The 22,016-nt window shown below is 37.3% G+C and overlaps 2 protein-coding genes across 3 annotated transcripts; one reads left to right on the plus strand and one right to left on the minus strand.

The window, feature by feature from the left end:
* Nucleotides 1-514: 514 nt before the first annotated feature.
* Nucleotides 515-10,993, minus strand: LOC103702319 (uncharacterized). 2 transcript variants are annotated; one of them, XM_008784687.6, is made up of 6 exons: nucleotides 10,378-10,993; nucleotides 6,786-6,897; nucleotides 6,498-6,669; nucleotides 6,225-6,415; nucleotides 2,561-2,698; nucleotides 515-857 (listed from the first exon to the last, which is right to left on the minus strand). In XM_008784687.6, exons 1-5 carry the CDS (start codon nucleotides 10,788-10,790, stop codon nucleotides 2,579-2,581), a joined length of 1,008 nt encoding a protein of 335 aa, XP_008782909.3. In that variant the 5' UTR covers nucleotides 10,791-10,993; the 3' UTR covers nucleotides 515-857; nucleotides 2,561-2,578. The 2 variants fall into 2 exon arrangements, with proteins under 2 accessions (XP_008782909.3, XP_088563653.2); XM_088707527.2 differs by lacking the exon at nucleotides 2,561-2,698 and having other exon boundaries at nucleotides 10,378-10,916.
* Nucleotides 10,994-15,647: 4,654 nt separating this feature from the next.
* LOC103702320 (ER membrane protein complex subunit-like protein (Protein of unknown function DUF106, transmembrane)) lies at nucleotides 15,648-21,757 on the plus strand. Its single transcript, XM_008784689.5, has 8 exons — nucleotides 15,648-15,869; nucleotides 16,108-16,201; nucleotides 17,009-17,128; nucleotides 17,200-17,248; nucleotides 18,702-18,801; nucleotides 18,883-18,944; nucleotides 19,076-19,134; nucleotides 21,450-21,757. Exons 1-8 carry the CDS (start codon nucleotides 15,718-15,720, stop codon nucleotides 21,552-21,554), a joined length of 741 nt encoding a protein of 246 aa, XP_008782911.2. The 5' UTR covers nucleotides 15,648-15,717; the 3' UTR covers nucleotides 21,555-21,757.
* Nucleotides 21,758-22,016: the final 259 nt, after the last annotated feature.

Raw genomic sequence — 22,016 nt, forward strand, 5'->3', positions numbered from 1 at the left:
AAACAAAGTCCAACGACCTTCACTTAATCTCCACCACTAATGCTGAATATGATCATTAGATTCGTCACTGCTTGAATAAAGCTACGAGGTGATAGAGAGATCTAACGAGTTGGTTTAGGTGGACCAAACGGAAGGGCCCCAGGTGCCACCAAGTGAGAGAGTCCACTCTACATGTTAACAGCAACTCTGACCAACGACCAGAGACATGTTCCTTCTGTTATTTTAGATGTTTTTTCCTGACACGGAATTTTACAGGTTGCAAAAGAACCTAGATACACTTGGTCAAATGCAATTCAGAGTAAGTTTGACGTTTTATCTTTACTACATTTCGAGTAATTATAAATGCTAAAGAATTTAGTGCATCTACTTCAAAAAGTTTAAAAGAAAATAATTTTGTTTAAAATAAAAATGAAAATCAAGTATAGTGGGGGAGAAACAAAACTTGTTACCTTGTGCGTCTTGAATTCCTCATGCATGGTACCACCGCATTGTTGATGACACGGACATGATATCATATATGTGATTTTGAGTTCTTATTTATATTGTCGGGAAGGAGGGAACACACCCAAATTGCTACCTGGTATCAACCTTCCTTCAAATCTTCTATTCTACATGGATTAAAAGTTAGCAAGGGAAACTGAGACCGTTGTCAATAAATCTTCAGAACAGCACACCAACTACAATCATTTTCAATACCACTAACCTAAAATAAATTACAGATTTTTCTCTCAGTATATAACCTACTATGTTTCACATAATCACATACAAGCAATCAAGCATATAACAAATTGGTTTTTTTCCAATCAAGTTTTCTATGTTGTACTGTTAGAAGAACTTGATGCCGCTGGAATGCACGTCTGCAAGCAAAAGAGAAAACATGACCTATCATTTCTTTCAGTCTTGCTGACTTCAAAAGAAAAATAATCAGTTTGAGTAACAAAGAAATGCATGACATCTAATTGGTAAAGCCTAATATTAGAAGCAAGCATAAACCCAGCAAGTGACCATAGAGCCCAATTCACGATAAATAATAAACATCATGCTAATCATCACCCTCAGGTAGCAAGACAAAATGAACTCGAGAATTTAATTTCAAAAATAGTCATCGGTTTTGTTCTTGAAAACTGACTGACTTAAATGATTATGTGAAGTTATGGACAACTCTCAAGAATGCTCATAGGGGTAAATCTAGTACCAAATCCTGCTGAGTATTGTACTCAGAAATGTCTTGAACAAGCATGAGCAAGCCATATGACCAAAAAACTGACACTGTCAGAGGAAGGACACAAAAGTTCCAGTACAGAAGTTGATAATATGACCACAGTTACCTATTTCAATAAATCAAAAGCATACTACGAACTGGGAACAAAATCAACCAGCTTGCACTATTTTTCAGTCTTAGACGAAAAAGATAAAGCGACCAGATTCAGAAGTTTGAACAGAGGTTTCTATCCAATTAATTCCTTGAGGTCATTATCTCCTTGCCCTTCTCTTTCTAGATCTCAATTAAAATATTATTTATCATGTTACAGTTTTATCTTCTCAGCAATTGATGATACTAAACCATGCCATTGCTATAAAAATTTATCGAAATGTGATGTTGAATTTTATATATCAACAAAAAGGAACATTCTCATTCTACTCCCAGCAGACTTAATTTATTAGAAAAGGCAGGTTTTGAATACTGAACTTATACCAAGTACACCACCAAACCAGGCATATCTGGATAAAAATAACTCTGGAGGGTCGGCTACATGTTGGCTCCCGAGCATGACTTGTTGAACTACAGTCCTGCCTTGCAAATGATTGACAGCCCATCAGGCTAGCCATCAATTCACGATTAGGGATTCTTTAAGTTGAAAAAAATGAATACATATTTTGAATTATAGTTGCAACATGGGAACACCAGTTTCTGTAATATATATATATATATATATAGGAATTCAATTTTCACATGCTTGTACACATCTATATATGTACATATTTTATATTCATAATGCCATCTCAAGATATCAGCAAGCCTAATTAAAGAATTTAGGCATCAATTTGGCCCTTGAATTCGTACCCCAAAAAAATGTCCCAGCCAATCTTATGCAGAAGACAATGACTGATATATCATGACATGCTATATGTATTTGAAATAACTTGCAATGTGAATTGACAACACTCCTCCAGCAGTGAAGCAGTATCACAGGAACTGTTGTCTAATATGCTATCCATGTGCATGATCTTTGAGTTAGATTTTCGCATAGTACACAAATCATCTCACTGTCATCACCTTCATCATCAAAATCATCCAAGGCTCCAATCCTTTTCGTCTTCTATGTCAAGATGATCCATGGAATGATTGAGCAGTTAAATAAATTAAAACAGTTGGCTGTTCTAGAAGTATACCAAGCCTCCAACTAATTAAGCCGAAAGGCAAAAATAGATAACAATTGCATGACACACCAAAGATTGTCCCACCAAAATCAGCATGAGGAACATGATAATGTATCTAGAGAGGGAAGTGACATATTGAGAAGCAAAAGAAAGTGTGTAGAGGCATAGATGACGTAACCAGTAAATGCCACCCATGTCATGACCGCTTGACTAGATGGCCAGCCAATATCTCAGATAACCCCGAGGCAGGAAGGCTTTCACATCCAAAAAGTTCCTGAAGCTTAGGGTCACACAGTATCGATACATTCTCTGCATCCTATAAGAAGTTAAAGCAAACACACTCAAAGTCAAGAGAAATCAACTCTAAGAGGGTCAGGATTGAAATTAGTCTAAACATAATAAAATAAAGAAGGAAATAGAAACTCAGGTTTAAAAAAAATGTTAACTTATCATAGCCAGAACGTACAAAACAAAGGTGTGGAGATATCCTGTAGAATTAGCTAGATGTGTTTTTCTGTATATGTAACTACATTTGCATACGTGTCTATACTACCATCAGAAGCCGATATGTTTTACTACTATCAGAAGCCGATATGTTTCACTGCAACTTTAACTTCGCTCGTAAAACTGTCCAAAATAATATAAATTAAAGGTCAATGGTCTGAACATACAAAACTGAAGTCCAAATGTTTAGATTCCTCTTCAACAACTAAGACAAATATACTTAACATAATTAAATTAACATCAAACCGTGTATATCAAAATAAAAATATAAAGAGACAGTATAGAGCTGATCACGGGCCTTCCAGCCCGCCCAGCCCGGCCCGAAATTTTTCGGGCTTGGGTATTAAAAAAAGGCCCATGGGTCGGGCCTAGGCAAGAAAAGCGGCCCGACCAAAAAAAATCGGGTCGGGCCTGGTCGGGCCATTCTGGCCCATTTCCAGATTCCAAACAAAGAAAAAATCGGACCTGTCGGGTTGGGCCTATCGGGTCAGGCCGGGCTAGACGGGCCTAGAACTAGATTTATAAAGTCGGGTCGGGCCTTGACAAAAATTTAAGCCCGACAGTCGGGCCGGATCGGGCCTAGGCATAGCCATCGGGCCTAATTTCTACTGTAGAGCCCGGCCCGAGCCTGGCCCGGCCCGGATTTTGATCAGCTCTAAGACAGTATTATGCAGGTCATCATACATGTTCTCTATATTATTTTAAGTTTTGGTGATTAAATTGGAAATTTTTCTATACCCTAAATAAATTGCTTGTGCTTTTTCAAAAGACTACTTAGAAGGATATTTGTACCGTGTTTGATATATTTATTGTTATCTTGTTATAGCAAAATGTGGTCATAGATTTGGTGTTTTTCATACCACATATGAAAATTTTAAATATTAATACAATTTGTAGCAGATCAAGCTTTTAATTAGAAATATATATCATAGTCCTATGCCGCCTGGACTTAGCTTAGCCAAGGGCCCCTCCACATACAGGAGAGGTCCCGGGATCGAAACCAAGTGGCGCATCCCCACCAATGTTTTAAACACCGGACCAAACCCATAGAGGTTTTCCATCGAAACAGTATCGTATTTGTAATGGTACCAATACGGTCAGTACAGACCGAGACTAAAAGAACCAAAATGAATGAAAAGCAAATTGGTCAGTATGCATCGGTCCAACCAGTTTCAGTGTACCTAGGCCCATAGAGGTGCCGGTTTTCCATCAAAATGGTACAGTATTCCAATGGTACTAGAAGAATTCTACATATTTCTGACTGAAAACAAAATAGAAAAACATAACTCTACATGAATACATAATATAATTGCAAGATCAAGATCAAGGAGGATCATGTATGATCAGTGGTTGCAAAATTGATGCCAAGTTACCTTTTCTTCCCCTAACAATGAATTCATATATTTTATATGAAGGCACATAGAGATAGAAAAGTTAATGTGTTAGGTTGTACCACGTGCATCATTCTTGCTTAGCAATGTCTACCAAAAATAACATGCGATTCAAGTTGCAGAACTGCATTTTCACTATTCATGAAACCGCTAAGAGTGTTAGGGAAAAAATGAAACATATGATCATTGCATTGCATTAAGAATAAGACCATTACACAGACTGCAACATATAGATATTACATAGGAAGGCATATATAAGAATTAATGAACATACATGGACAACTAAGGTTTCAGGTGCCCGCCCATGCCAGGGCAATACTGGAGCCCAACATAGGTCAACCAGTACCAATTGATTTATTTTTTAAAAATATTTTTCGTTTTAGTAAAGAAGGTATGAAATCTTTTACATATATATCTTAAAAAGGTAGAGCACATGTGCCAAAACAGCATGGCATGACCATGCTGGCCAGTGGCCAGCACAATCACCGGCATCGGCACTTGCAAGCTTGTGGAAACACAATGAAACATTGAGACACCGAGGTACATATCAAAGTATAAGCTGCGGAGACTCTACAATACCACCCATCAAACTTGGGGCAGGGAATGCACCAGCCCCAAGAACCGACCAGAAGATATACAGTCCATTTGCTTAGAGGGCAGAAGGAGCAGAAGGTACATCTAGGTTGAATCAAAGATGGGCAAGCTATTGAGTCCGGCAAATGCCATCAGATGCTCAAGGATGTACAACCACTAATGATTAGCGAAAGATTAACAGAGTCTATGATATGCAGTGCTGATGGCAATGCGGGTCAGCAGACAACCCAAGAATCTCTAAAGAGAAGTTTTAAATAGTGCAAGCAGTAACCTTGCAGGTTGCATATGCCAAAGAACACGAGACGATAAATGCTGAAGGAATGGTCCAGCCTCTAAAGGGCCAGATAAATATCAAAGAAACAGTCCAGCCTCTAAGGAAGCCTCAAGCAACAGTGGAGATATTTAAGAAACACATGAAATGGTAGCACTGGCGTTATAGAACTGAGAGCCAAAGCCTGCAATGAAGGCCAGCGGCAAAATGGAGGGAATTACGCTGGATAATACAAATTGATATAATACGCATCTTCATGTTAATTCTAAAAGAGTGGATTTCATTTTAGACTAGAATATCAAAGGAGTGGATCAGACCCAAATATAATATCACCAAATACATGGAACCTACCCAGCAAAAAAAAAAAAGAAATTTTATCTAATTATATAAGTATTCATTTAAAATTTGGAAACAAATTATAGCTGTTCCTGTTTTCAAAAATACATGACTGCAAACCAGCTCGTACTGAAAAATTAGAAAATAAATCTAACTACACTAATCAGCGATGTGGGAACCCCCACTTAACCAATGCAAAGCAAAATAAATAAATAAAAACTCACAAGCTACTAAAAGTGGTCCTGCTTTAACAAATTTTGCTGCTCATTAAAAAATCAGCATAACTATCTGTCAAGAAGAAATCTTCCATATAAATTATTTTTTCAAACTCTTGTTTTCCTTTCTTCCTCTCTTTTTTATGAGGGTGGACTTACCGGCTCATACTACGGCTAACTAAAATAAAACAAGTGCAAGCAGATGTTTTCATATCAAAACTTATGGAAAAAACAAAATAGAAAGGTCTTGAATCAAAAAAAAAAAAACTCATTATTATAAGGGAGAAGTTTAACTACAGCTATTTTAATTTGGACCTCATCACTTAAAAAGCAAAAAAAGTAAAGACCCTCTATGGTAGCTGAATGATAAAGCAGGTCCCCACTTTTGGAACAAAGCTTACTAACCACAGAATATTTTTTAACAACTGCAAACTTTTGTGTGCATCCATTCAATAGAGAAGAACATAAGATATCAGTTGTTTAAAAATAATAATTAAAAAAAAACTGCATAGTTATGCATATGGTTGATACCTCCAGTTGGTTAGCCTTTATGTAGTCCCATACACGCCTCAAAGCCTCAGTTTCGAGCATTTCCTTTTCTTCAGTACCAAAAAAGTTAGCCAGTGCATCAGAAACAACCACGTGATATTGACTAGCATCAGGTTCAGCTGGGGCAACCGCATCTTCAGTCTTTAATTTTTTAGAGTCCGGTTCTGCATCCTCTGCAAGAATAAGAAGAAGATCCAATTTCATCCTCACTATCGTGACTTTAAATATAGTACACATTTAAAACTGACCACATACTTGTGGTATCAAGTGGAATGATGTGCTTAGCTAACAGCTTGTTCATTTTAAACATGTCAGTACAGTCTGTCTCAAAAACTACACGAAGTTCATCATTGCAGATGATCTTCCTCCTGTTATTAGGATCTTGCAGATTGTTTTTCCTGATATATGCCCATAGCTGCTTCACAATCTAAGGGAGATAAGCATGATTAGTATTTCCAAATACACAAACAACACTAAGTTCCAATGTGTACCAAGCAGGAGAAGAAGTGAATGCTTCAGAGAAAAATTCGTTGAAAATAGAACCTGAGTTCTTGGCATGGTTGCCTCACCAACAATGGCCTGAAGTTCAGGTGAAACACCACACATTTTATTTAGACCACCTGGGCCACCCCTTCTTTTAACTCCAGTAGAAGCACTACAATAAAACAATTAACTGCCAAAAATCAGCACAAATACAATAAAAATAAAGAAGACATGTCAAAATGTCTAGAAAGCATGGATGCAATGCAGGTTGGTAAAGTCAATGTGACTTATTGTAGAAGATCGAAATGTAGAACTGATTTGCAAAAGATCGAAATGTAAAACTGGTACCAAGGAAATATGGATTAGGGGCTTTCCTTAAGTCATATGTTCTTTTAGAAAATCATGAGTACAATGTGACCTACATTCTAGGATTTAATTAGGGAAAAAATTAGTTGGCATTTGAGTTTATTTTGAAATTTCTACATGGAATATAAACTTGAATCTCTACTATAAGCAATGAAGTTATATTCAAAACCTTCTATGTTGCTTTATATGTAAGAATAGGCACAGCAAGAAATTTAGGGTGAATTAAATATGAAACTAGTTTATTTTCATAGTGATTCCAGGTTATATTTCTTCTTTCTTGTCCTATTTCTCCCCCTCCCTTCTTCTTCCTTTTTCTAGGGCCCTTCATCACTGCAATACTACTTTTAGAATAATCTCTATCATAAGGTGTTATCTGTATTTTACTTGTTATGGTGCATTCAAGCCAAAAAATAAATAAATAAATAAAAGGCTACCTGCAAGCCCATTAGGTGAATAACTGCTCATTTATATCTAGCCAAAGACCTTTTGTTGTACCTAAAAACATGACAATAAAGCAGCAGGGATTTAAGGAGAGAAATAAGTGGAGGTTCACTAACAAATCTGAGGGCAATAAATGGCAGATACCATGAATTGAAGTACTAGAATTGAAGTACCAGTGCCTACTGGTCCATACCAGCCATATTGCACCGGTGACACGTCAGCACCTGTATGGCCCTCGATACAATACCATATCAATGCATGGTACAACAGCTCAATTCTACTGTACTAGCCCCAACAGGAGTGCTATGTGTTGGTATAGTATGGTACAATACCAGTCCATATCATAGTGGTAAGACACCAGCAATTTATTGGTATCACCGAGCTTGTACCTTAAATATTGCAAGATATAGTTCTTTTCCACATGACTAAATAGAGGCATATATATGTACAACAGAAAAAAGGTCCTGCCATATACAGATGGAAGATTTGTTATTCTCAAGCACAATGTCTGTCCAACAAACACCCCAGCTTAACTGTCATGATGTGGATTGCGCAGCATATCATTAGCCAAATGGTATGAGACACTAATGATACATTATCATTCTTTCCCTTTATGTTAATAATCCCTAAAATCAGGAGAAATACTATTACTTCATTTCATTATCCATAAAATAAAAAAGGAAAAAGAAACAAAAAGCAAATTGCTGATGGTGGATACACAGAGTAACTATTACAGCAAAAATTAGCATTCTATTAATCATCATTTCTTGCAATTTAACAAAAAGTATGTGAATCATATACAAGGGAATTTGTCATATATCCTGGTGGAAAGATAAAGTGGGAGAGGAGTGAATTTTGATACATGAGTAATGTGTTTAAACTTACAGAATGTCCTGTTGCATATGGGTCCATAAGTAACTTATATTTTTCAGTTTTATTTTGCTGATAAGATTCCTAGTCAAGGTAGAATTCTTACTCAAAATAAAAATTCTACATAAAATACAATTTCTACATTATTCACCCAAGAAAACAATACCTACATGGAGCAATTGGAAGGTTCTACTGGTTTAAGCAAATTCAAAGCTCGTGAGGTCTTAGTTCATGCTCTGGTAATTTGGATATTGATTTTAAGTCTCATTGCCCTAATTTGGGTGACAATTAGACAAGTTTAAGAGACCTGTGTTGTATATAGGTTGGCAACTTGGCACTGATCAAAGCTTGTCTTTTTAGATCAGCTTCCATGGAAATTCAATAGAAAATTTAGCAACTTTTGGTTACCTTTTTCAATAGAAAGAACTTGGCTTTGAGAAAGAGTCAGTGGAGGTTTTTATCTTCTTGTAATCAGCATATGCAGAACGTAACAAGATTTTGAATTTTCTTTCTCTCGCTCTTCTTTCTTCAAAAAAATCATGGGTGTGATGCCCATCTATTTTCCAATACAGTGAAAATATTGTAGCATTTCCTCTATAAGTTACTGAGAAATTAATTCATACCATGATACAAGTACTCGAGGTAAGTCCTCTAGCAACTTATCTACCTTGAAGTGTATGTCTTATGATGATTAAAACCAGTAGAACCCAAGCACATGCAATGTATGTCCTGAAGAACATTAATTAAACATTACACATCATGGCCGAAATATAAGTATTTAATTCATTAAGTAATCAGTTTTTTTATTCTAATTATTTATATTAAATAATCAACATATATTATTTATCTATAAATATCACCCCTTTCACATTTAACAAAAGGGATGCAAGACAAAGATAGAAGGTCTTGTAATTAAAACATAGGCCCTGATCATGGGTCATCTTGAAGGAACATACAGAAGTTTGGGATGTTTTCGAATATATTTTACAGAGAAAACGTTAGAACAGGTCTACAGACCGATTAGATCAAACCCCTCCATATGGTGGAATCAAAATATTTGAGGTTGAATATGCAAATTGAATAGACAAATGGAACCATCTTGCCATGATCCCAGCATCCCGATCAGCGCATTCTAGGATATCCACCGTCCCAAGTGTGGGGACAAGGCTGGAGGATGGCACATCCGATTCGACGAGAAATCTAGGACAGCCCCCTCGTTGATTAGAGATCATAGCACATGGACAACCTAACTCTTTGCAGTGCCCCTGAGCACAAACAATAGCTCACCATTTAACTATATTCTAAAGAACCTCTCCTTCCCTCCAAACCTTCCTCTGTCACGACCAACATCAGACTCTTCTCCCAACATGCTATATGCAAAATATTTAATTGAAGATATTAATTGATGAGACCTTCCGGGGAAACTAAAAGAAAATTCCACTATTATAAATCGAAGGAATTTTTTTGATGATAAACTTCCCGTGTGAGCATTAATCTCATTTCAATCCTTCTAGGTTATTCAATAGGTAAGAAAGAATCAGATTCCCCACATCAAAGCTGCAACATGCAAAATAGATAAATAAAGAAACCAATAAACAAACAAATAGACTTATTAACTCCAAATTTATGGGGTACAGTTAGAAAATTGCGATTACGACAATAATAATGAAAAACAAAACCTATTTTTTTAGAAGTAGAGCCAAAGTCTCCACCTTTCCACGTCAGCCGTGCATCCCTCATTTGGGTACAAGAAACAAAGAAAAAACCTAACTATTTTCATCCATTTACAAGAAGATTAAGAAAAAGAAAACAAGGCAAAACCTACTTCAAAAAGTTACACGGTTAGAAGCGTAAGGGAGACGCCATTCCGTCAGAAACTCGAACAATACCTACTTCCGTTCACAGAAAAGCGGATTGCCGCAAGATAAAGCAAAGATGATGGCAAAAGAGAAATTAGAAGCAAAAAAGGAGGCACCTTTCCTTGGGGGCCATAGCCGCAGGTCGAACTGCGGCAGGGACCGCCGGGGGCGGCTGCTGGAGCTGCTGCTGGAGATGGTAGGCGGCGACGACGGCGGCTGCGGGGAGGGGCGGGGGGTACTGGTAGGCGAGGCCCGGTTGGTGGGGGAAGGAGCCGGAGGCTGGGGGCGCGTGACCCTGCTGAAGGAGGTGGCGGTGGTGGTTGGGCGGCGGCGGGGGCGCGGGGCGAGGAGGGCCAAGGAGGAGCTCGATCTGGTCGCGGATGAAGCCGGCCTTGTGGGAGAGGTCGAGCCCTAGCTTGGCCTCAACCTGGCGGACAACGGCGCTAAGGTTGGCACCGGCGACGGTGGAGGGGTCGGACTGGCGGAGGAGTGACTCGACGCAACTCGCAATCTCCTGGTCGGAAACCATGGCGGCCGGCCGGCATGCGTCGGCGATTTCGCGGCAGGGGACGGAGGAGGAGAACCGAAACGAAACGAAACTCAAATCCCTCTCCCTCCCCGCCCTCGGCCCCGACCCTTTCTCGTTCTCCCTGTGGATCTCCCTCAATATAAACGGGATCAATGGATTGGCGAAAATGCCCTCGAGGGAAGTCGGCAAGTAATGCGTTTGGTTTGGTTGTTGGGGGGGGTTTCCATTTTTAATTATAAGGCCCAGTTTTCCGGATATCTGCAGTACTTGTCCTAAACTTTCCCATTTAGGCATTTACCTTGGCTCTTTAATTTTTTTCTCTATATTAAAAAAATAAAATATTAGACAAGACCGCTTGGGCCCAGGCTGCCGATGTGGCTGACGTGGTGCTCGCTGAATGGCTGGAGTGCACACTTGTACTGTGCATTGTGCCAATCCCTGGTTGACAAATGGGTCTGCAACTGGGAAACCAAATTGGACTGGTGACCCGTAGTAATACTTTTCAAGAAAAGAAAATAAAAATGTAAATTACATTGTATACAAATTATAAAATGATTTTTTATAAAAATAATATTATATAAAATGGATCATTGTGAGAATAGAAACAATGATGTGAGATAGAAAATTCTAGAGTTAGTAGGTATGTAATTTAAAATTTGAATTTGAAAAAACAATAAATCTTAAATATTTTAATTGATTTGTGATCCGAGATATATATTTTAAAAGATGAAAGTAGAGTAGAGGTAAGAAAGTTAATACATTACCGTATTTATTTTTTTAAAAAAATAATTGTCAATTAGCTAAATTTTTTATTTTTAGTAAAATTTATTTGGATTGATAGGTGAAATTTACACAGGAATTTGATAAGATTCAATAATATTTTTTTAACATGGCATCGAAAAGAGCTAAATTAGGTTACCATGTTAAATAATTTGGAATATCAAGATTGCTGTGCCACTCGTAATTTTACACTCTAGTTTTGGAGCTATGCAATTGAAGACCGGACTGCATAAGAAACAATCTAAATAGAGTGAAAAAATTGAACTAAAGCTGGAAGTAAAACAATAGGAAGCAAAATTTAAATTTTGACTAAAGGAAACTGAGGATTGAACTAAGCACAACCATACCATCTTAGTGAGATATCAGGAGGGCTTTTCGTGACCAAGCACTTAACCAATACTATCATGACATACCATGACTAAAAGAACTCCACAAACTGGCCTCACTATTGGATACCTAAATTCCATCATAGAATAATAATTAAGAGCAAACACGAGTAAACATAAAAGATAATTTCTTCCTATAGTGAACTAGTTAGTATTGAAAAGATTCAAATGACAATTATGTTGCCATTGAATATCGTCTGATGGTGGTAGGTCTACAATTTGGTGTACCTCTTAACTCTGTCATCTTCAAATGATAATTTGTGGTCTTTTCCGGTTAATTTGCCGTTGTCAGATACGATGGAGTCCATCTTGAATTTGGTTGCTTCCCAAGCAAGTCTTAGAAGTTTCCCTTTGATGGTGACATGGGCACCATTGGTTAGCTCCTAGCAGCATTAACAACCTTATCGGAATAGTATGGTTGGGGTATGGACCCTCTTACTCCTGGTGGTGATCTTGTGAGCATTCGATTATCTTCCAATGGTGAATAGTAAATCATCAATTTTGTATCGAAAGATATTATTTGGATTTCTTGATCCTATATAAGTACCCAAAATCTACCGAGTAAATAACCGATGTGGAACTAAACACACGTCCGTACGGATCCTCACATTCTCCCTCCATTCAAGCCTTGACGTCCTCGTCAGGCTAAGAGTTCAAATTCATTAAATCTAATCACAAATACCACGATTGACTCATGGTCAGCTCCAATGGATATGTGCTGCAGTGTTCCCTAGTCCATATAGGTTATGGGCCAGGTCTGCTCTGATACCATTTGTAATAACCTAGGATTTTACCCAAAAATGGTTAGTCGAAAGGTATTATTTGGATTTTTTGATCCTGTTTAAGTATCCAAGATCTATCCAACAAATAACCGATGTGGAACTAAACACACGCCCGCACGGATCCTCACAACTAGTTTATGGTTTGGTGATAACAAACTCTTCATCCTCGTTCTTAGAAGTTCCAAAACATTAAGCCTAATATAATTTGAGCCAAGATTAATTGCCAGATTGTGGGGTCGTATTTATCGGGCTGCATCATTTGGTTTATTCTCCTTCTTCTTCTTTTCTTTTCTTTCTTGGGAGTTCCAAAACACGAAGCCCAGTATACTTTAAGACTGTAGTGTCGGATTTCTCTGGCTCACATCATTTGCCTCCTCTCTTATTTTTCTTCTTCTTCTTCTATAAAAAAAACTCACCATTAGACCAGTGTTTTTGCATATGTTCAGCTATTGATAAAATGCATGGTAGAAGTAAATTTGTAATATTGCAAACTCCAAGTAAAGCTTTCAATCAATCTATCTCGGCATTAAAATTAAACTTCCATGCAGTGCATGTTCTTCTGAACTCACCATTAGACCAGTGTTTTAGCATATGTTCAGTTGTTGATAAACTGCATGGTAGAAGTAAATTTTTAATATTGCAAACTCCAAGTAAAGCTTTTTTTAATCAATCTATCTCAGTATTAAAATCAAACTTCCATGCAGTGCGTGATGCTTTGACCATGTGCTGAGGAGGAGGAAGCCTAGGGGATTGGAGACCTCGTGGCTGTGGTTAGTGAGGCCTAAAAGGGCGAACATTACAGACAACTCTCAAACCGCTAGTCCTGATGATGCCAAGCAGCTACACTTTCTCGCAACACTGACTCTAACCTTTAATATGAAGGTGGTCAAGACTTGCATCCCCGACTTCAAGCTGGCTTCATATAGGGCCCGTTTGGTTCGTGGAAAAAGAAGGAAGAAAAGTATGATCAATGGAAAAGTAATGAGATGCCTCTTGTTTGCTTGGAGTTTTCAAAGGAGAGAGATAGGAAAGTTCATGGGAATATGATTCTCACATTTCATGGAAAAATCTTTTCTATAAGAAACATAGAAAAATCTTTTCCATGAGAAACATGAAAAAGTTACTTTCTCATGAGGCGGAAATAACTTTATTTTTATTTTTTCCCAAAAAGGCCCTTCAGCATTAAAGAAGCATTAAAGAGGCATTAAAGACCTAATTTTTATTAAGGGCATAATAAGAATTATACATAACTTTTCTAGGAAAGTGGATGGCCAACCAAACATAAGTAATTTGGAAATTTGTTACTTTCCCATGATCAACCAAACATGTCAAAAGTACTTTCCTAAGCATCCTCTTCCTAGGAATTTGTTTCCCAGAAATCATATTCCTAGGAGGGAAAATGCTTCCCGCGAACCAAACTAGCCCATAGGAATTCTCTCGCTGCAAGGGATTGGATCCAACCACAACACTCAAGCAAAACACTTGAAGCATGTGAATTGGGCGATACTTTTTTAGCACAAAAAAAATCAGCACAGACACCTGAAAAAACTTTATCAACCAACGTGGAAGATATCAAGTTCTTGTGGGGCATTCTTTGAACAATTAATTGGAGGGTGGATTCCACATTGTTGGAGCCAATGAGCATATAGATAAAATTGCATTCAAGAAACTTGGCTCCTTCATGGAATTTGTTCGAATATCGACTCGTTCTACAGCATTTGTTCAAATATCTCGTCTCCACCTGGCCATTGCTCCTACATCCGTGATTATCTTTGTCGGGTCAGGAAAACCAGGAGCTTTGGCATTGCTTATCAAATCAAAGCTCTCTAACGGGTTTGATTTTGGATTTTTGACCTATTTAATAACAACCTAGGTTTGAGTTGATAAATTTTCGATCTATTTGTATCCGGCGTGACCAATTGTGGCTTTATGAGAGGAGGTGGGCCGCCCTAGCTAGATCATTGTAGCAAGCAGTAGGACAAAATATATAATATAATATAAATTTTTTTAAAATTTAAAATATAATATATTATAAAGATAAATTTTTAAGAAATTTAAAAAATACCAAAAAATAATTGCGTGTTATGCATATAAAGATACACAAGGTAAGACTCTCTCACGTAGTCAATGTGGGACTATGCTACTATGCTACCGAAGAGCTTGACGTCCATACTCTCCTATACTTAGGGGTGCAAATAGATTGAGTCGGGTCGAATCATGAGTGATCCCGACCCAATTCAGTTTCTTATTCGGATTCTAATTTTGGATCCAAATCTGACCCAATAGAAGATCGGATCGGATCGGGTCGGGTCCATCGTTGCAATTTTTGACCAAATGGGTCATTCGAGCTAGATCCATGTATACCCCGAATTCGACCCAAAAAATTTGAATATGGTTCGAATTAATCCATCCATGGCTTCGGAACTTGTGTTTGTACTCTCGCAGGCTGCAGCTTGCGGACCCAAATAATTTTATAGATTCGGATCGGATCAGATCAAGTCGTAGATGGAAAACCCCAAATTACCCAATTCTCAAATAGGTCAGGTCGGGTTGGAATTCAGTAAACCAGATCCAAAAAATGGAACAAGTCCAAATTTAAGACCCGACCCGGCCTTATGGGTCCTCCAAAATGGGTTGGGTCGGATTGGGTCACGACTCAACCCCTGACCCATTTGCAGCATTACCTATAGACTATAGTCGTCCAGCCGTCCCACGTTTTAACGGCAGAGATAATCCCGCATATGAAATTCTATGAGACGCTTTAAAGTCGGGAATTTCCCATAATCATTCCGATCAGAACTCCACCGTCCATCAAGCACAATCTAAAACAAACTCGAAGATGGGATCTCCGCCGTTGAAGCGATCGAGTTCCACGTTTTTGATCTATTTACAAGGAGATGAGAAGACCGCTGAGGAGAGAACGAAACCTTACCCCCCACCCCCCTCCCACGCTTCCGACTCCCCGTCGCTCGGTCTCCCATGGCGGAAGATCTGGTCCTGGACACGGCCATCAGGGACTGGGTCCTCATCCCTCTCTCGGCGGTCATGGTTCTTATCGGCATCCTCCGCTACTTCGTCGCCAAGCTCATGCGCTCCTTCCAGTCCCCCGACCCCAAGGTCCTCAAGGAAGGGTTTGTTCCTATCCTAACCCTAATTCCTCCCCAGATCCCAACCTTAATATTTTCTTGTTCTTATTCTTTTTTTGTTCCTCGGCGAAATTGCTTTCTTGATCTTGATCGCGATCCAAATTTCTCCTTTTTTCGTTGATCTGCCCCTACCCCCCAACAAAACCCTGATTTTGATTTTAAACTCTGTCGGGTTATTGTTCTTGGCTGCGTTCGGCTTATCTTGGCTTTGGATGGTCTCTAGGCAGGTGCTTCTTAGAGCTAGGAACTTAAAGGCGGGCGCCAATTTCATCCCGGCGAAGTCCTTTCGGGCGCGAAGGTTCTATTTTACGAACGAGGTAGCTGAACGTTTCATAGACCCGTATCTGTTGCTCTGACGCTTTCTGAGTTCTATTTTACTCATGATTTTCTATGTCTTGGAGGAAGGTGTAAAGACTGTTGAACTTCATGTGCAGAAATTTGTTAATCTTCATGTATTCTTCATTTTTGGGTTCTAAACTGACATGTTAAATATTTTTGTGCAAGTATAAATTGGTTTTGATTTGCTGGAGAGAAAAAATATTCAGAAAACCCATTAGAAATCGGTTCAATTCAGTAGAAGCTATCATATGGTTTTATATAATCACATCATAAAGTTGTTAGACATTCATGAGGAATTTTAGAGTGTCATTACTAAAGGAAGTCTCGTAATATTGCTTGAAATATTCTAGGAAAGCAGCAACTGCAAACATAGAGAACCTAGTTAAATCTCCTTAATGTCGGAGAATTTGTTGCAACCATGCATACCTATGTAAGGTCGTACAGTAACCCTTTTATGCTTCCTCTATCAAATTCCCATCACATATCTAGATGTTATTTTAGGCATTCATCCAGTCATCTAATGCAGTCTAGCCCATTTTTACTAGTCTTGTGGGGCTCACTTTGCTTATGGGCACTAGATTAGAAGTCAGTTTGAATCTAACTAATAATCTAGTGTCCACAGGGATTTATGGAAAGTGAGCCCTGCAAAATAAGTGAGAACTGGAACACGATAAATTTAAATTGTGGAAGGTATAGATATCTATCCACATTAAAAGAGGTGCATTTGGTGTTGATAGTTCATTGCTTATTTTTTAAAATGAAAATTGCCTTACTTCTTGATGCAGGAGAATGGCCTACTGCATGTTCCCAAAGAGCAGGCCCAGAATGCCCAAGCACAAATGTTTTCAGATCCAAATATGGCTATGGACATGATGAAGAAAAACCTTTCAATGATCATTCCACAGGTATTGCAAAACATACTTTTGAAGGTTCATAAGCTCATCTTTTCCAATGAAGTTATTCTCTTCTCTTTCAGACGCTTACTTTTGCATGGGTGAACTTTTTCTTCTCAGGATTTGTGGCAGGTATGTTGTTTCACATCATTGTTAGATGCAAGTTTCTTCAATTCTATTAGTACCTGTCATTAATGGGCCTGACTCAAATTTTCTCCTTCATTCGCTGCACCATTTTTGAGTTACTGTCTTTTGTATTAATATTCTTATGATGCAATCATCCTATTGTTGTTTGTTAAATTAGTGTATCCTACCTACCTTCATGTACGGTCGTTTTGGTTCTTGAAAAAGGTAAACTTCATATCTGATGTAATGTACGCGCGCACAAAAGTAGAAAAATTGAGGGGGTGGGGGGTGGGGGGTGGGGGGGTTGCGGTGGAGGAAACACTCAAATAGACAGTTCACCTTTATAATAGTTCATGCACAGTCACAACAATTAATATTTTCCTCTGTCTTTCACAAATGAGTTCTAATTTCTTAGGTTCTTCTCATTTTTCACTTGCCTCCTTACGGTGCTCTTTTTCCGATAGAATCACTCAAATGTGAAGTTAGAGATAACAATTTTATTATAAGAAATGACCCATATTTGTTATAAGAAACTTGAAGTTAGTCACTCAAACTCTCTCAAACCCTTGATATCTGAGCTTTGCTTGTGTGAACCTTTAAACCTTTGGTTCTGTAAACCAGTGGCAGATGTGAGAATGTGGGAGTGATCATTAAGGTAAAATGTAGTAACTAAGTTCTGAAGCATGTCCAAAGCTACAATAGTGTCAGTTTTTCAGCTAATTATAATCTATGATTTATATGACATCTACTTTCATTATAAAGTCACAGAACAGGTGACTACACATTAGGGCTAAATTTATAGGTCAAAATATTTTTCGTGTTGAGCCAAATCAAGTATCTCCTAGGAATGATTGGTTCTCTTTATTGTTGCTTTTCTCAGCATTCACTTTACAATGATGCATCACTTTTGTTTTTTAAAAGTATCCATATGCTTATTCACACTGAGTATTCCATCCAAGATTTGTCCACCTTCTATTAAACCTCTCAGAGTATGCAAAAGCTAGACACAATCCAGAAGATTTTATTTGGAAAACCAATTCATAAGTAATCAAAATGAGAACAATAAGTTTATTGTATCCTTTCCTTAGAAAAATATTTTTATTTTCATGATAAGAGTAAATTCACCTTATTTGCCAACCAAACGATTTTATGCAATTCTTCAGTCACAAGAACAAATTCCAAAATTCTGCATGTCTGTATTTGCAGATATTGTTCTAGCCACTGGCATCTTGTCTTGTTTTCTGTAACCACCATGTCTTATATTCAGTTGAACTGTTTTGCCAGCGCCATTATACATGATGTGATATTTCATTATTCTTATGGAAGATATATAATTTCAAATACTCTTCCCTTCTACAAGTTCTTTTGCATCCAACACCATAATATAGATTAGGCTTTTATGTGATGTTTACTTCTTTTGTTGATGATATGCATCCGATCCTGGTTGTCTTCTTTCCAGCAAAAATACCCTTCCCATTGACCCAAAGGTTTAGGTCAATGCTGCAGAATGGTATTGACCTCAGCACCGTTGATGTGAGCTATGTCAGTAGTCGTTCCTGGTATGCCTTGTTACATAAAGATCTACTCAACTATTTTTGCCCACTTGAACAAAACTGATGATTTTCTGTTATGTTCATTAGGTATTTTCTTAATTTGTTTGGATTGAGGGGTTTATTCAGCCTTATTCTTGGGGAGGAGAATGGTCAGTATTAAACGCTCAGTTTGTTATACAACTTTTTTCAATTTATTTTTTACTGATCTGTCGGATAAACACTTTATTTATAATCAATCTCAATCATTAATTAAAAACTATTTTATCATTTTCTTATTCAGCCCAGGATGACACACAAAAGATGATGCAAATGAGTGGATTTGGTTTTGATGCATCAAAGGTATAATGCTTCTAATTATGTGAAATTATGTCTCATTACAGTCAAATTGCCTTCGTTGCATATCGTTTTCAGCTAGTTTTTCATGGAATTTTTTGTCCAGACTCCTGAACATCTTTCCTAACCATAAAAATACTTAGGACCTACCTCGTTGTTCTCCATCCTTTTTCACTTTTTCCTATTGTTTTCTTCTATGAGAGATGCATGTTTGTTGCTTTCAATTGATTCAACAACTCAAGGTTTCTCACCGAGGTGGCGGCAAGGAGAGGGCAGGATGTGGAGCAACAACAATGTGATGCAGTTGAAAATGGATTATCTGATTATACTTCTTTCCATTTTGAAATTGTCTGAATATGAATAATCTGGGCATATCCATCATGGATTCAGATTCTGAACTGGATACCTTAGCTCCAACCATAATTGTTGAGCCTTCTACCAACTACTTGTAGTCGGTTAGCTTTACATATCTTCATTCTCAAATCATCCCTATTAAAGGTTATCTCCAATGGTTTTATTAGCATCCAAATCCTTTATCTCGACTGTTATCCATACTACCTTAGATCCCCCTCCCTTTCCTTTCCTAGATATGTCAACAAGGATTTGATATTTCACTCCTTAGTGAAGCTTCCCCAAATCTTTGTCTTGCATGCCCATAATAGTTATTGATGTTTTATCTGGATATGGATATAAGGAATGGTTCTAGTTTGATGGTAATGATGAAGTTGATTTTTGAATCTTAGTGGACATTTAGTTTTATATTGTTTACTCCAAAAGGCTAATCTTTATTAGATTTTCTTGATTTATTCCAATGGATTTGCTATATCTAACGTATGTATATTATAAAACAAGTATAGATATGATGAATGTTCAATTATCATATGTGTCTTCTAAGTAAATATTAATATTGCAGATACGCTATTGATATCAACAATTGCTTGCAAGAAATATGAACATTATTCACATCCAATATCTATTCATATATGTAGTTTGGACAAATATGGCTACTGCTGTGCCCAATTCATATGTTTATTTTTTGAGAGCAATTACAGATATATGCATGTGTGCACATATGAAGTATCCGATTATCATGTGTTTGTTTAAGTAAAACAGAATACAGCAAATATGATATTCATATCGACACTTGCTTATAAGGATTATGAAATTATTGATATCCAATTTGTGTGCATTTACATAGTTTGAACAAATATAATATTATTTTACCTGATTCATTTATATGCTTATTTAGAGCAACCATGGTTATATGTATGTATGCACATATGTTGTATCCAATTGGTATCTGTATCCTTTTATTTGTATGTAACTAACCCTGACTAATTGATTCATATCATTATCTGTATCAGTTTAAATGAAAGTGGATAAGCTAATGGATAAACCAATATCTGACCCATATCTAGTCCATTTTCAGCCCTTTAGTGCAGTATCCAGTTTTTGGAAGCCTTGGTTTGTGTAGCTGTTGTTGTTGGGGATGGTCCAGTCCAGACCTTTGGCCTCCTGTTAGCCTATTGGATATGCATTCTGTAAGAAAAGATACCCTGGATAATAAAAAATGTCATTATAGCTGCTGGTTTCTGTTGCACAATATCAAAAGTTAGTCTGAAAAGCTTTCTTTTGTGCTTTTTTGGGTAATAACTTTCTTTTGCTCTTTGCATGTTTGCAACAAGATCATATATTTACAGCCATTATGGACTCTGATCATGGATACAAAACAATATTGCTAGAAGTAACCTTTGCATCATCACCTTTGTTACCCATATTGCTAAAATAGTTAACAATCTAATTATTTTTAATGAATTAATGCTTTTCGAACAAGAAAAAGAAAGAGTTGAAGCGTTGGGCTAAATGCATATATGAAACAGCATTTTATACTAATATTGTTATATAAACTTTTTTGATGAGAATAGATGGCGTCCCCGAGACTGCAATTCCTAATGCAGTTGAGATTTCCTTAGGTTGGTTAAGTTGTTTTTCTCACTACATCATGAGTTAAATTTTTTTAACCTCATAAATAGTGTTCTAGATTACTTGTCCAGAAGTATATTTCAGTTCAGAACAATTAGATTTGAATTCAGTCTACAATAGCATGTTCAGGTCATACATCATTGCTGGAACATTAGGGCAATTGACTACTAGTTTTAATCTTACATCCAGATTTACTCTCACAGTCAGCTTACTTTGAAGCCTCTTGTTATTGTTCATAGCCGAGCACATTTATATGACGCATTATTTTTTTTTAATCTATTCGTCACAATTTATATTTTGAAAATTAAGCCAGCGGGGTTTTCTTCTGGATGTTTCAGAGCTTGAGTGCAGAGAAAGACAGCCTGGACATTATTCAGCATGAGTGGGTCCTTCCGAAGATGGAGCAACGTGCTGAAGAAATGTTGAGAAAATTTGTTAAGTAAAACATTTGCCCATTTAGTTAAGTGAAATCACCTGTCAACAAAGTGGAAGTTATATGGTTGCATACTGGATTTTAGACACTCCAGTGTTGGTGTGTTTCTAGCTAATGTATTTTATTCTGCCGTTATGGAAGTCCCAGAGCCCTAATCTGCAAAGACACAGCAGGCTAATTTTTCCTGAAAGAAATGTAGACTGGTTTTATGAATTTTGTTTTCATTTGGTTAAACAAGATTAACTGATGCATATGCCATAATTCTAGTTGCATTTTATAGTGATATGCTGCTTATAGTCTTTACAAGTTAGCGTAGCATCCAACTCTGGACTTTGAAGGCTTCCATGTTTATGAAGACAAGTATAAATTATACATGGTGCATATAGTGTATATGGACACTTCAATCCAAAGTCGATTATGGTGAAAGGTTCTTTTGTGGCTTTTTTGTAATCAAATGGTGCCTGAAAACTTT

The sequence above is a fragment of the Phoenix dactylifera genome, chromosome 11 (genome assembly GCF_051530095.1).
Source record: "Phoenix dactylifera cultivar Ajwa chromosome 11, Ajwa_hap1_PhDact_Kaust_v1.1, whole genome shotgun sequence".
Taxonomy (NCBI): domain Eukaryota; kingdom Viridiplantae; phylum Streptophyta; class Magnoliopsida; order Arecales; family Arecaceae; genus Phoenix; species Phoenix dactylifera.